At 36.7% G+C, this 13,681-nt stretch overlaps 1 protein-coding gene across 1 annotated transcript in view; it reads right to left on the bottom strand.

Moving 5' to 3' along the window:
* The window catches only part of Kif5b (kinesin family member 5B), a 43,778-nt gene extending 31,558 nt beyond the window's left edge, over positions 1-12,220 (bottom strand). Inside the window, exons 1-2 of the mRNA XM_076873041.1 lie at positions 11,664-12,220; positions 4,739-4,826 (exon numbers count right to left, since the gene is read on the bottom strand). Coding sequence (XP_076729156.1) covers positions 4,739-4,826; positions 11,664-11,789 — 214 coding nt within the window. The 5' untranslated portion in view covers positions 11,790-12,220. The remainder of the gene's footprint in view (positions 1-4,738; positions 4,827-11,663) is intronic.
* Positions 12,221-13,681: the final 1,461 nt, after the last annotated feature.

Below are 13,681 nucleotides of genomic sequence, written 5' to 3'. Positions count from 1 at the left end.
AGTCTTTGTGTATCCTTTAAGACACATTTTTGTCTGCAGAGACATACTCTTAATCCCTATACTATATTCTCAAGAAGCACAAAAGGTAAAATACATATATAGCAGACTATATGTGGAAAAATCATAAGTGGCAGATAGTCCAGGTAGCTATGGCAGGAAACAGAAATCTCTGAAGGTTTGGTGTTATACATAGCATTCTATAAACAACTACTTAATATAGGGGCAACAAATTCAATGGACTTACTCAGATTCAGAATTCAAAAGAGAATACAAGTGGATAAGTCTTGTTCAAAAGAAGCAATTCTACTAATGAATCTATAGAAAGATAACAGCCCCATACATAATAATGTTATATTGTTGTACAGATATTTATGAACTGATGCAAACACGATGAAATGTCATTGACAGGGACCCAGAGAGTACTATCTGTTTTCAGCTCATTTCTGGCAACTTACCGGTCAAATCCACATCTCAGGAGAAATCGAAACTGGTCCATGATAATGCTGATCATGCCCACCAACAGCTTCTGTGTCCTTCATCTAACTGATTTATCAATGACTGTACCAAGTCCAATTGGCCTTGTATTTAATTGATTACCTACCTTCCCACTTCTCTAGGCACCCACACCATCTTTTTCCTTAAATCTTTCTGCATATGTATGTATGTATGTTTTTGTGATAGTAGAGATTAAATCCAGGGGCACTTTACCACTGACCTTTATCCCTAGCCCTTTTTTATTTATTTGTACTTCTTAAATGTTTTTTATTACTGCAGTATAGTTATACATACAAAATAGGTGGGTTCATTTTGACATAATCATACATTCACAGAATATAATTCACTTCATTTTAGGACCCAGTATTTCCCCTTTCAGAGTCTCACTAAGTAGCCAGGGCTGGCCTGGAATTTGTGATCCTCCTGCCTCACCCTCTCAAGTTGCTAGTATTACAGGCATGTGCCACTGTGCCCAGCTAAACCTCTGTTTAGTAGTAAATGTCACATTCACATCCTTGGCCAGGACAAGTCCTACTAGCTACCACATTCAGGCTCCCCTAAAATGGTAGAGACAACTGGATGAAGACAAAAGGAAGTCATAGCCAGGTGACACTGTACTAATATAAATTACAAAGTTGGCATATAAAAGGAAGAAAGATAATGACAGAAACTTTCTATTCCAACACTTGTAGGGCATCTAATTTTGCAGAGTGCAAATACACTATGAGTTTCTCCCAGGTATAGTCTCAGTAAATTGAATTAACAATTTCGTCTCAGAAGACAGAGGAAACAGTAGCTGTTATCTGTTGTGTAAGAACTTATAGTATCTCCTATTTTGCAGAAGAGAAAATGAAAGATTAGGTAACTCATCAAAAGACACAGCTAAAAAGCAATAAGAGCTTAGACTTCAAAGTAGGTCTGTCTGATAATAAATTCTATGTTCTTAACCGTACTGTGAAAGAGAACTATTATCCTGAACTCAGTTCCAAACAGTAAAATAGAAAAATGCTGGTGAAGTCAAAGGAACTGAAAATTTGATATGAGGAAAATTTCAGGAAATATATTATCTTTGTTTTAGAATTGCAAACAGTAATAAAATAGAACAAAAGTAGTACATGTACCCTAGATATCAGGACAACATATTTCAAAGCATTCTGAGAATGGTAGGTATGAGTCTATTATTTAAAAAATACAATCAAGAATTTACAAAAGACAAAAAAAAAAAAAAAAAATCACCAGAACAGTATGTGAAAAGTAAACACCCAAGGTAAATCTTATAAAAGCAAAACAACAACAACAACAACAAAAAAAAAAACCTTAAGCCCAAAAATGAGCTTTTAAAGCAATACCCAGAAAAAATATTAATGAACAAATAAACTTTCACTGCTAAAGAAAGAGGATGTTAACTGATACCAAAACAGAGATGTTCCTATTTTATCACTATCTTCCAGAAAGATGATCCTCAAAACAAAACCAGAATAAACTGGAAAGAATTGATGTGGGTAGGCTGACAGGAAAAAAGGTTTTAAATGAGCCCAAGTTTCTAGTTACAAAGAGAATTAATTCCAGGGATAAAAATCTCTCAGTTACTACAGGTAAGTTTTAAAAGTCAAGAGAGAACAAAGGTTACAGGATATGAATAACTTGCGAATGTTATACTCATTTCCAAAAAGGAAAAAAATAATAGATTTGGGAACTATAGACAAGTATACCAAAATTTCATAAAGAAAAAATATGGTCAAACTAACTTCATTTCCTATTTGATTACATTGAGTTGGTACTTTGGGGGAAATACCAGGGTCATGCAACACAATTTCACAGAAAGAACCAAAATTTTCATTATCTTTTTGTAGGTATTTTGACAATGAAGCAGATTACACAGGTGACAGGCTCTGAAGTTGGCTGAATACCACCAAGCAGTGTGATTTAATTAAAAGCCAGCATTATTTAGTTTTTAGAAATTTGGTCTAAGGACCACAATCCATTAAGCATTTTACAGATGATTTAAAATAATATTTTTTAAACTTTGATGTCCTAGACACCATAAAAGACTTAAAAAATATGCTAACAGTCAAGTTGGTAGAGCTACTAGAGTAAGTCAAATGTCAAAACAACACTAAAATATGATCAGGAGCTAAAATGAATAAAATGGAACCTATTCTTTACATTAGGCTTACACTCTAATGTACAACTATAGAATGGGGTTTAAACTGGCTGCAACGCATGTGAAAAAGATCTGTACATTTAAATTGCCCACAGCTCAAGGAACAATCATGTCCTTTTATTTAAAAAGCTAATAAAAGCTGGACACAGTGGCACATGCCTGTGATCCCAGTGGCTCGGAAGGCCAAAAGGAAATGGATTATGAGTTCAAAACCAGCCTCAGCAACTTAGTGAGACCTTGTCTCAAAAAAATAAAAAGGGTTGGGGATGTGGCTCAGTGGTTAAGTGCCCCTGGGTTCAATCCTTTGTACAAAAACAAAAACAAAAACTAATCTTTTAGAAAAGTGGAAAATTTCAAGAAACAGATGATGCACCTTAGAATTCTAAACAGTTATAAAACAGAACAAAAGTAGTAGATACGTTACTTTAGATATCAGGACATAAGACATCACAAAGAATGTAGTAATTATGTTCAATAATAGATCCATTTGGAAAATTATCTGATGCTCACATCATAAGATGACACTACCTATACCTCTTTTTTCTAGTCACTTTCCTCTTACAAAGATTTCAACACTCAGTTTACTATCTTTCACCAATACCACTCCTGTTGCAATTCTTGGTGATCTCAGTGTTCATATAGAAGATGACTCACTAAAACACCCTGGCCTCTAAGATATTAATTTTTCTATGATCTAGTCCTTAATTTAATCAGATGCTAACTCCATGGTAAGATCCCAACCTTTTCACTACTATCTATATTGCCTCTAAAATCTCAATTTTAAGATACATCTTCAATTCTTCTTAGTACCCAGATTCCAGCAAACCTTTGTGTTCATTTTGATCTATATAACCCACCAATCTTGCCACCATTGAAACTGTCCTTCAGCCTCCCTCATGCCCTTCTTCCTGCAACTTACCCACCTTAAGTTCCATGTTGCACCATATAATCTCTCCCTTGATGATTATCTCATTTTTCTTGCCCTTTGCTTCCTCTTTTGTACTTGCCAGAAAAAATTCCAAATGGGTACATTCAACTCTTCTGGCAGCTAACCTCAAATTGGTCCAGATCGTTGCCTGGTAATACCGCTACCCTCTCCTAATCCATCCATTTCATGTCTCCCCCATCCCCCTTCCCCATTGTTTGTGATGACTTTGCTTTTTATATCACATACAATATGGTATTAATATGAAAAGAATGTCTACATTTTCCATCACATCTATAAACTCACTTCTATCCACAAACTCTACTTCTTCTCGTGTTACCACCACACTGTCTGTGCTCCTACTTAATCTAACCTGTTTACTTTTATACCAAATCCCAACATCTACTTTGAGTAAATGCCACAAGAAAAAAAAAGAAGTTTTTGCTTCAATCTAAGAGCCCCTTTTAACACTACAGGTGTCAAAAAAATGAAATGAACTGTATCATAAATAGCTATTTAACTGTAGGGTTCCTTTGAAAAAGGTACTTTTATAGTAACTGGAAAATACGCAATCAACTCAGCACCCTTTCAAATCTAGAATTCTATGATTTTAGAAAATATAAAATTGGGACATATTCTAGTATAAGATAACTGTATTAACTGGACTGTGCATGCTTTTCTCACCCTTGGCAAATGCTATTAAGTTTGTCAAAGGTTTCTCTGCTGATTACAAAAGTTTAAGAGAAGGAATAACAATGGAACTGAAAAAAGATAAATGCCATTTTCTACTGACTTTAGAAACTTGTCTAGCCATTTTGTTTTCATTTTCAGGCTGTTCTATTTCTAGAACTGCTACCTTGGAAACTTCTAGTTTCTAACAGAAATGCATCTATCAAGAACAAGTATGTAAGATAATTCTTAGAACACCCTTGACTAGGAGAATGAGATCATGGTATTTGAGCATTATAGAGTATTTACTAATTATATTTAGTAATTTTATTATTTAAAATCTTTATTCTGCAACTAATTTAGAAGAAAGGGGCATTATAATGAAAAAGCAAATGTTGGATAAATGTGAAAAAAAAAAATCAAATTTTTATTTACTGCTTGGACTATAATAAGTAAACTGCATACATCAAGTTAAATATATTTACCTTTAACAATCTTCTTTGCACAATCATTGTACACTTGCTCTTGAGATGTACTTGACTGGAACACCCGATCAAATGCATAAGGTTTGGACTGAAAAACAGAAAAGCATTTCAATTACACAAATAAAACGGTGAGTGCATATTTCTAAGCTCCCTTAAAGATGCCATCATATATTTAACCTTCAAAATAGCATACACAGTATGCGTCATTTCATGTTATTTATCTTAAGTAGAAGGGATCTTAATGGTTCCCCATGTACAAATCCATTAGAATAATCTCTATGAAAACAAGAATTTCTGTTTTAGTCTTTGTTATGTTCCTAGGGCCCAGCCCAGTAATTATAATTAGCACTCCTATGGTAGCCAGTCAGATACTGCTGTTTTTTTGTTTTTTTTTTTTTAAATGTCTACTCTGGCAGGCATTGTGTCTCTATTTTCAATGCTTAATATCGTTTTGTAGATAAGGAAACTAGGATTTTGAAAGTCCTAGTTACTTACAAAAATTGTTAACGAGAAAACTAAATATGAATTCAAATACTTCCATTAATTTTGTTAGTAAAACAATTATATTAAAATTCAGGCATCTTTCTACTACTCCACTCAGCTTCAGTTTACTGAAACAGCTTTTGAAGCACTGTTTTATTTAACATATATTTACGCAATGTGAGATGCCACCCTAGAATGATGACCAAGATGATACTCTCTTTACTTTAGTGGAGATTAAGTAATAGTCGGGCAGACTAGTTATACTATTAACTGACTAGAATTCTGACTCATGCAGCTGGGTACTTTGACAGTTCTAAGAGAATACAGGAGAACTTGAATTTAGGGGAGAGTAGGAAAATGTCAGGAAAACACTCTTAGAAAAGAGATATTTAAGAATCTAAGAATAAGTAGCACCTAGCTCAATGTCACCCTCTTCAACAACAGTCAGGAAGGGGTAGAGGTTAGTGAAGGATAGTAATATAGGAATTAAGAATAGATGCTTAAAAATCCTAAAGCAGAAAGGAGCTTATAGCATTCAAGAAACCAAAGGAAGTAGAAAAGAATCACAATACAGTATCTAGTATATAGTTCCTGCTAGTATAAACACTAGCAGGAACAATCAAATAATCTAGTAGGGAGAGTGAGTATCTAACAATGAGAGAAAGAGGACAGGAGGTTCTGGGTATTTACAACCATTTGCCTGCCCTCAGTTTCTTCTAAAGGAAAAGAAGCTGAGCCCTAACAGACAAAACAATTATGACCCCAGAAAAAACATAACATTATAGAATACTTTCTAGGTCTTAGTTGGAAAAGATCTACTTTTTCAGAAATTATCTTACAGTCTTCTCCCCAAAGCTTGGAATAACAGTTAAAATGAAGCAGACACTCCCTAAAGAGCTATCCAAAATCATTCCTAATTCCCTTTTGCCTTGCTACCTCCCACTGGAAACCTGAAGGCCAGCTAGCCTAGTCTCCTTGCAATTAGTGGTCACATGACCTAATTCTAGATAATCTGAAATGGTCATTTGCTGAGAAGTCTCTGAGAAGTGTGTTGTTTTCCTGATAAAAGGGACCATTTCAGCTGAAACTGCTCTTTTTCCTTCCTATAATGAATCGCTGGAACTGTAGCATCCATCTTGGAAACATGACAAATATTACGATGAAAATTCAACAGTTATGAATGACAAGAGTTTAACAGAACCAGGGTTCTAGAAATAGAAGGAGTTAAGGGCCCATTTTTAGGCTTTTGTTATGTGAGAGAAATAACCTCTTATTTATTGAAGCCACTACTGTTTGTTTTCTCTGTACTTCTAAAAGCATTCCTCATAAATACACTAAGATGACCTCACTTTGGCATCAATGTCTGATTATTCTTTAGCTATGAGGTAGATGAAAGTATCCTTTGCTAAGGTGCTACTGAAACATTAATATTCAATTCCACAGTTATAGTTAAAAAAAGACAATCAAATACAAAAGACATATTCATGGTAAATAACACTGAAAATATATAATTATAACATACAATTAAAAGTATATTCACTCCCAGCAGCTCAGGAGGCTGAGATAGGAGGATCACGAGTTCAAAGCTAGTCTCAGTAACAGCGAGGCACTAAGCAACTCAGTGAGACGCTGTCTCTAAATAAAATACAAAACAGAGCTGGAGATGTGGCTCAGAGATTGAGTGCCTGAGTTCAATCGCCAGTACCAAAAAAAGCATTTTCACCATCCAGAGATAAACCATGTGAATAGTTTTTCTATATTAAAAGAAAGTAATCTTTCCTCTTTAGTTATACAGAAAACACTTAATAATTATAAAATATCAGATATTATGGATAAATAACACAATTTAATAAATGATATTTAATTACACAATAAACTGTCGAGTTCAAAAAGAAATAAAGGACAAGGCTGGGTAGAGCTTGATTACCAACAGAAGTTATATATTAGGATCTATAATATAGGTTGAGTTGAAATGGAGATAGCCTAAATTTGGTAAAGAAGCCAAGAGATTGTAACTAGTCAAAATATACATTTAATAACAGTTATGTAAAGAATGATATGAAAGCAAAAATTAATAGTTAATCTAATTTTGCTTACAAGAAACAAATTAATGAATAGAAAGTAGGGAAAACTATGAAGTATCCCTTCAAAAATAAAGTTAAACTATAAAACCTTATTAAAATAAACATTTAAAACATAAAGAATAATATTACTCGGCTTAATATCATATCTCAATTTTTACATCAATTAAAAATAGTGGTCCTAAACCATTTACAAAGAGATATGCCAGAAATGACGGGTAACAGTAAAGCCTGCTTTAAAAGAACTTCATGCAATTATTTACTTTATTAGCATCTCGAAGCAAATATGCAAAACTACCACTACAACCTTAATAAAATAATATAAATGGCAATGACTAAGTTGCTGAGGCTGGCCTCAAACCTGTGATGCTCCTGTCTCAGCCTCCCTAGTTGGTGGGATTACCGCCATAGGCCACCGCACCAGAATTAAATGGCAATGATTAAAAGATAAAACATAAATATAAAAATAAATAAGTTCAAAGCGAGTGATTTATATAATTGTTAAACAAAAAAATCGACTTAAATGCTTAGCATTAAGTTGACGAGTAGTCTTCTTGACTGCAAAACTTAATTATAGTTTTAGTAAGAACGGTGAATGTTTTGATTAAATATCTAGAGTTGAAAAGTTATTAACTGACCCTGGCTTCCTGGGTTGAAATCAAGATTATGAAACAAAAATTATTTGTAATGGTGTATAATTAAGGCATATCTCAATTTTTCAAATAGATTAAACAAAGAAAAATAATTATCCAAACAGCTATATTTTTAAAACCTGGTTTTTAGACTTGAAATATACATGATGCAGCCTATAATTCTATGTATCTTCAAAATTACTCAGTTTTACAAACCTCAAGTCATAAGATGCATTCATATCTGACTTAGGCTTCAGGAGGAAAAATGAAAAAGAACAAGTTTATCTGAACTGGAACCCATACCTCAGATTTCTTAAATGAAGTGAGCCTGTTTTGAGTCTAAAACAGACCAGACTGAATACCAAATTTGGTTTTGAAGCACATTCCCTGAGATTTTCCTTTATCAGACAATGACTTTGCATTAACATTCTACAATTATAAAGGTACCTGATGGCTCCCTCTTGCAATTCTCAAAGTCAAACCATCAAATCATGCTCAAACACCAAATTATCGATGACTTAAAAAGGGAAATCATGTTTTGCTTTAGGCAAGGAAATGGGCAAGATGATCTAATTAGTTTTATTCTTTTTCTCATTTCAATGAACTACAACAGGCAGTTTTGGGTTCTAGCCAACTTCTATAGTATACCACATAAGAAACTATGATTAGCAATGATTTAATCATGCAAATTAGCATAAGCAGGCACAGAAGTTTTTCTATTGATTTTGTTTTCAGTGTTTTTCAGCAAGCTCATTTGAACTTCCTGGTTTGTGGGTAAGTTCTCTAATTTAAAACAAACTGGTTATATTTGTATCATTTTAAGATTTCCATAAAAATCATTCATTTCATTCAATGTAATATTTGTAGCACTTCACTAAGCATTTAAATTGCTAATAAATTAAAAGCTGTACAACACAGAGAAAAACACCATAAAATTAAAAGGCTTGCCTGCCATGGGGTAATATTATGTTAAAGTCACTGCTTCCTTGAGTAACAGAATAATATATGCACAAAGTATTAAAAATTGAACTTAGGAAAAAAAAAGCAAATAATTTTCTGCATGAGCACTGTTTATGCTTACAATTCAGTAACATCATAAGCTAAAATACATGTTTTAAATTTTTAAAAATATTTTTTAGTTGCAGACAGATACAATACCTTTATTTTATTTATTTGTGGGGTTTTTTTTTTTTAAACGTGGTGCTGAGGATCGAACCCAGTGCCTCACACATGCATGGCAAACACTCTACCAACTGAGCTACAACCCTAGCCCACATGTTTTAAATTTTGATGTAATGTTTACATACATGTAAAAACTGATCAAATTGCATACTTCAAATATGTGCATTTTATCGTACTTCAATTTTATCAATAAGGCGATAAAAAAATTTTAACTTGAAAACTATACAGATGTTCATAATCATATTTAAGATAAATAAAACAAACCAGGAGATGAATTTCTGGAGATTTTCTAATTTTGTTCCTTCCAGCTGCCCTATGATTGATTCAAAAAACTGAACAAAATACAGGATTTCCACATAATAAATGTACCTATTGTATGCAAGAAAGCAATTCCTGAAAATAATGAACTACCCAATCCCTTACACTTTTTTTTATGTAACCGAGTCATAATGTATGTTCCCTTATATTTTCTTAAAAGACCAACAAAAGGCTTACAAGTTTATCTAAAGGTCAACAAAGTGTTTATTATTGATTCACAAACAAAACACCTATCCTTTATTTCTAATATTTTCATTTATTCCTACTTTGAAAGAAACTTATAAATTTTCCAAAGGAAATGGCCTAGAATAAATGTATGGTTCCTGTGGTAATTATTTGGTTTCTTTTAACTCTTTCTTCATATTTTAAGTCATATTTGAGCCAAAAAGTTTACTTTCTAACCTAATCATAATAATTTTGTGAGTCCTTAGATTTTAGCATTCCAGCAAACAATTCTTATAGGTTTGTTTAAAAACAAAAGTCTAAAGAGACAATACATGTGGGAAAGAAAAAAATAGCTTTGTTAAGTAAAGCACTGCTGAGTAATCATAAAAACTTAAGAAACTGGTAGTCTCAAGTTTGACAACTAATCCAGAAGTCGAATGCATCCACTCATTCCATGTCAATGCTATCCTCCTAAAGGAAAAGGATCACTGTGCTTAACTTCTCCGCCTTGCTATGATGTCATTTATAGCTAGAGTTTTTCTTGCAGACTTGTTAACAAAGAACTGGCTTGACAGTTTTCACACAGCAGCAGTTTGCAGTTATTAGTGACCTAACGATTTTTCTTTTTTTTCCCCAAAAGCCTATTAAGGGGATGTGGAGTTAACACATTCTTTACTAAAGTTGAACTTTGGAAACCTTCACATTAAAATTCCAAACAACATCAGTCCTGTTTTCTACATTAATACTTTCTAGTCATCAATGTCCCATCTCCTGTGACCTCTCTGTTCTATTTCCAAATTAAACAGCACAAACAATACACTAAATAAAACAATGCATTAGAGGAAAACAATGTATTAACATATTACAATTGTACACCCTGATAACAATGTAGGGAAAAAAAAGTTCTACCACATGGCATTATCAAAATAGATTTAATTTTTAGTCATAGTTCACTCTATTGTATGCAATATCTTATTCATATTTAATCTACTAGAACTAAGAATGCTATTTTCTCAGATCACAAAAAATCCTCACTTCTGGTCTTCCTAAATGATAGTCAAAACTAATTGTTCTACCCTAGGAAAGAACAATGGTTTATTATTTCTGGGATTACCAAAATCAACTTTCTTCAACCTGGACCTTAACTGTATAAATATGAATCCAACAATGGTCAATTGTTACTTTTTAAAAATCTTTATTTTGTTTATTTTTATGTGATGCTGAGGATCAAACCCAGTGCCTCATATGTGCAAGGCAAGCGCTCTACCACTGAGCAACAACCCCAGCCCTCAACTGTTATTTTTTATAAATTTGTTTTTATTAGTACTTTCCTAAACTGCTACCCCATAAAACCGAGTAAATTTGAGAGTCTGAATTTTTCTGATGGTTATTTGACCAAATCTTAATCTGCTTAAATCTACCATAAAATTAAATTGATAATTCCGATTTTAAAGAAAACGATTTCTTTTTACCGTCCTCGATTTTTCACAGTAACTGTTTAAATGAAAAGTCATTCATCTCTCAAAAGATGGGTAGGTGAACATTTGAGACAGGTATGTCTGTAGTTGTACGTTAGCTTTCCAAAGCTAGTTTTATACTAAGCACCTTAAGAGTTAAGATACATTAGGGCTGGTTTCATGGCTCAATGCTTTAGTTAAACTCGGAATTAATATCACACATTTAATGAATGGTAAATGAGGCGGGGGGTGGGGGCGTAATCCAAGATACCAACAGCATCAGCAACCGTAAGAGTACAAACACTGGCAAAAGTGCCCTAAGCTCCCCGAGGGCTCCTCCAGCGCCCCAGGTGGGGGAGTGTCCCAGGCTGCGCCCAGGCGCCTCCCATCTCCCGGCGCGGAAGACCCGGGTGGGGACAATCCAGGAATGCCACTGGGCTCACTGAACAGTTTCCCCGACTGAGTTATTTGAACCTGCGAAAACCCGCAGTAAAGTGTTCGGGACACCAGTGTTCCCTCTCAGTTCTGCACCCCGACACGTCCCTGAACTCCCAGCCCATCCAGGCTCGAAGAAGCGGCCCGAGAGGTGGGGACGGGGGTCACTCACCGCGATCATGACGGTGTCATCTCCCTGAAACTTGGCGACATACTTGTCGCCGCGGTTCACCTCAGACTCGTTGAGAGGTCTGAAGCGACACATTACTTTGATGTTGCACTCGGCTGGGTCCGCCATCTTTCTCGCAGCCGGGGCCAGAGGCCGGGAGCCACTCCCCGCCTCTCAGTCTTGAAGGGAGCGGCCCGAGCTGAGGGTCCGGGGTCGCAAGGGACGTGAGAGTCAGCCGTCCGCTGCGCCGCGCTTCCCCAGGCAGGGGCGGCCGGGGAGCCGGGACTCTGGACGCCGGCGCCCGCAGCCCTGGCCCCGAGGCTCACTTCCGATCCATCATGGCAGCCATGGCGGCGGCTGTACCCGGTAGACCGGCGGCTGCTCCTTCAGCTTCTCCCTCGCGGGGCTGGGCAGACTCCTGGAACTGGGGAGATGCTGGGGCCCTAGAAAGTGGCCCTCTCCTTTCTCCTGATAACGAGCAAGTCGGGCCCACCTGTCCGCCCGCGCGGCTGTCCACTTGCCGGCTGACGCCCGATCCCTAGAGGCCACAGACCGGCGACTGGGCGCCGGGCAGGGTGGCGCTGAGAGGAGGACTGCGCAGGCGCGGTGGCCCGACCGTCCAGACAACCAATCCCCGCTCGCTTCGCGCCGGCGGCTCCGCTGCCACTCCGGGCGGGGGTCGCAGATTCAAGTTCTCTGGAAGTTCAGCGCAGAAATTCCTTTAGAATCGGCGACGGCTGTGTGCGACCAATCCGACCCGCGCCGAATTCTTTAGACTCTCTCAGCCAACTTTTCTTGGGGAGAGAAGGAGTTGAACTATTAATGTTTTAGTTTAAATTCATTTCCAGATCCCTATAAGGAAGTGTTTGCTTTCGTTTTTCCCCTGGGGAAAACATCACCTTTTTAAAGCGCGCTTCCAAAAAAGGGAGATTTGAATGAAGGGTGGGGCGTGGCTCTCCTTGACGCAGTAGCTCCTTCTGCAGCTAATAGGTGGGAACCCTGGGGTAAGGGGGTATGTGGGGGAATTTCTCCTAAGGAATTAAAAAGGTTGCTGAAGAAATGTGGAACAGTAGGGTGAGGTGGAGAAGCCCTCCACTCCCCTCACCCCTCCACTCCCCTCACCCCTAACTCCCCTCACCCCTACACTCCCCTCACCCCACAGTTTGTGTTACCCTCAGTTGCCCAGGGCCTAGCATCACACAGGTGAGTGGCAGCTTCCCAAACCTTTACAAGAGCAGCCTCATACATATTCAATCAATCAGAGGTCCTACTTTCCCCCAACAATAGATTTACAGAATTCGTCAATCTCAAAGAGGGAGAGGTTTGGGTTGGAAAAGACTGACCTGTAGCATAAAGATGCTCTTAAAAAGGCCTAGATAAATTTGTGGATTACATGTCTAAGTAATCCACTCCAGAGGCTGGTAATGTAGCTCAGTGGTAGAGCACTTAAGGAGCACATTTGAGGCCCTAGGTTTGATTTCCAGCACTAAAAAAAAAAAAATATTTTTAGAAGAAGGATACCATAAGTCTTCTTCATGCGGAAATGACTCTGGAGTGCTGAGAAGAACTTCAATGACATTTAAAACTCTCCCTCCGCGGCACCCAGTTTTTGTTTGTAAAATGAAAAATTGGACTATGAAAACCTCCAGTGACTTCTGTGCTCACCCAAGCATCCTAATATCTCCAGAAATGAATCTATTGTTATGTAGGTTTAGTTGGACACGCTGAGTGAAGGAGAGTTTACACCAGCAGGATGGTGGAGCATCCCACCAAATAAAGGAAAAGGTGGAGTAATCCCAGGCCACTGGGGAGACTGGTGGAATACTGGTAAAATTTAAATGACACAGTGTTTTGAGAGGCCGCATGCAAAACAGAACCGTGAGTAACGGCATCTAATTTAATATAGATGTGAAACCTGCAAATTTAATATAGGTGTGAAATGTCTTCAGAAACACCCTTTCCTCACCCCTACTCTTCTACCTTGGAAATCAAGGCTATTTCTCTATGTATTAGATTCTCCA

Source organism: Callospermophilus lateralis, chromosome 13, assembly GCF_048772815.1.
Source record: "Callospermophilus lateralis isolate mCalLat2 chromosome 13, mCalLat2.hap1, whole genome shotgun sequence".
Classification (NCBI taxonomy): Eukaryota; Metazoa; Chordata; class Mammalia; order Rodentia; family Sciuridae; genus Callospermophilus; species Callospermophilus lateralis.
Note: the sequence above shows the minus strand (reverse complement) of the source record. Positions and strands in the feature narration are given on the sequence as shown.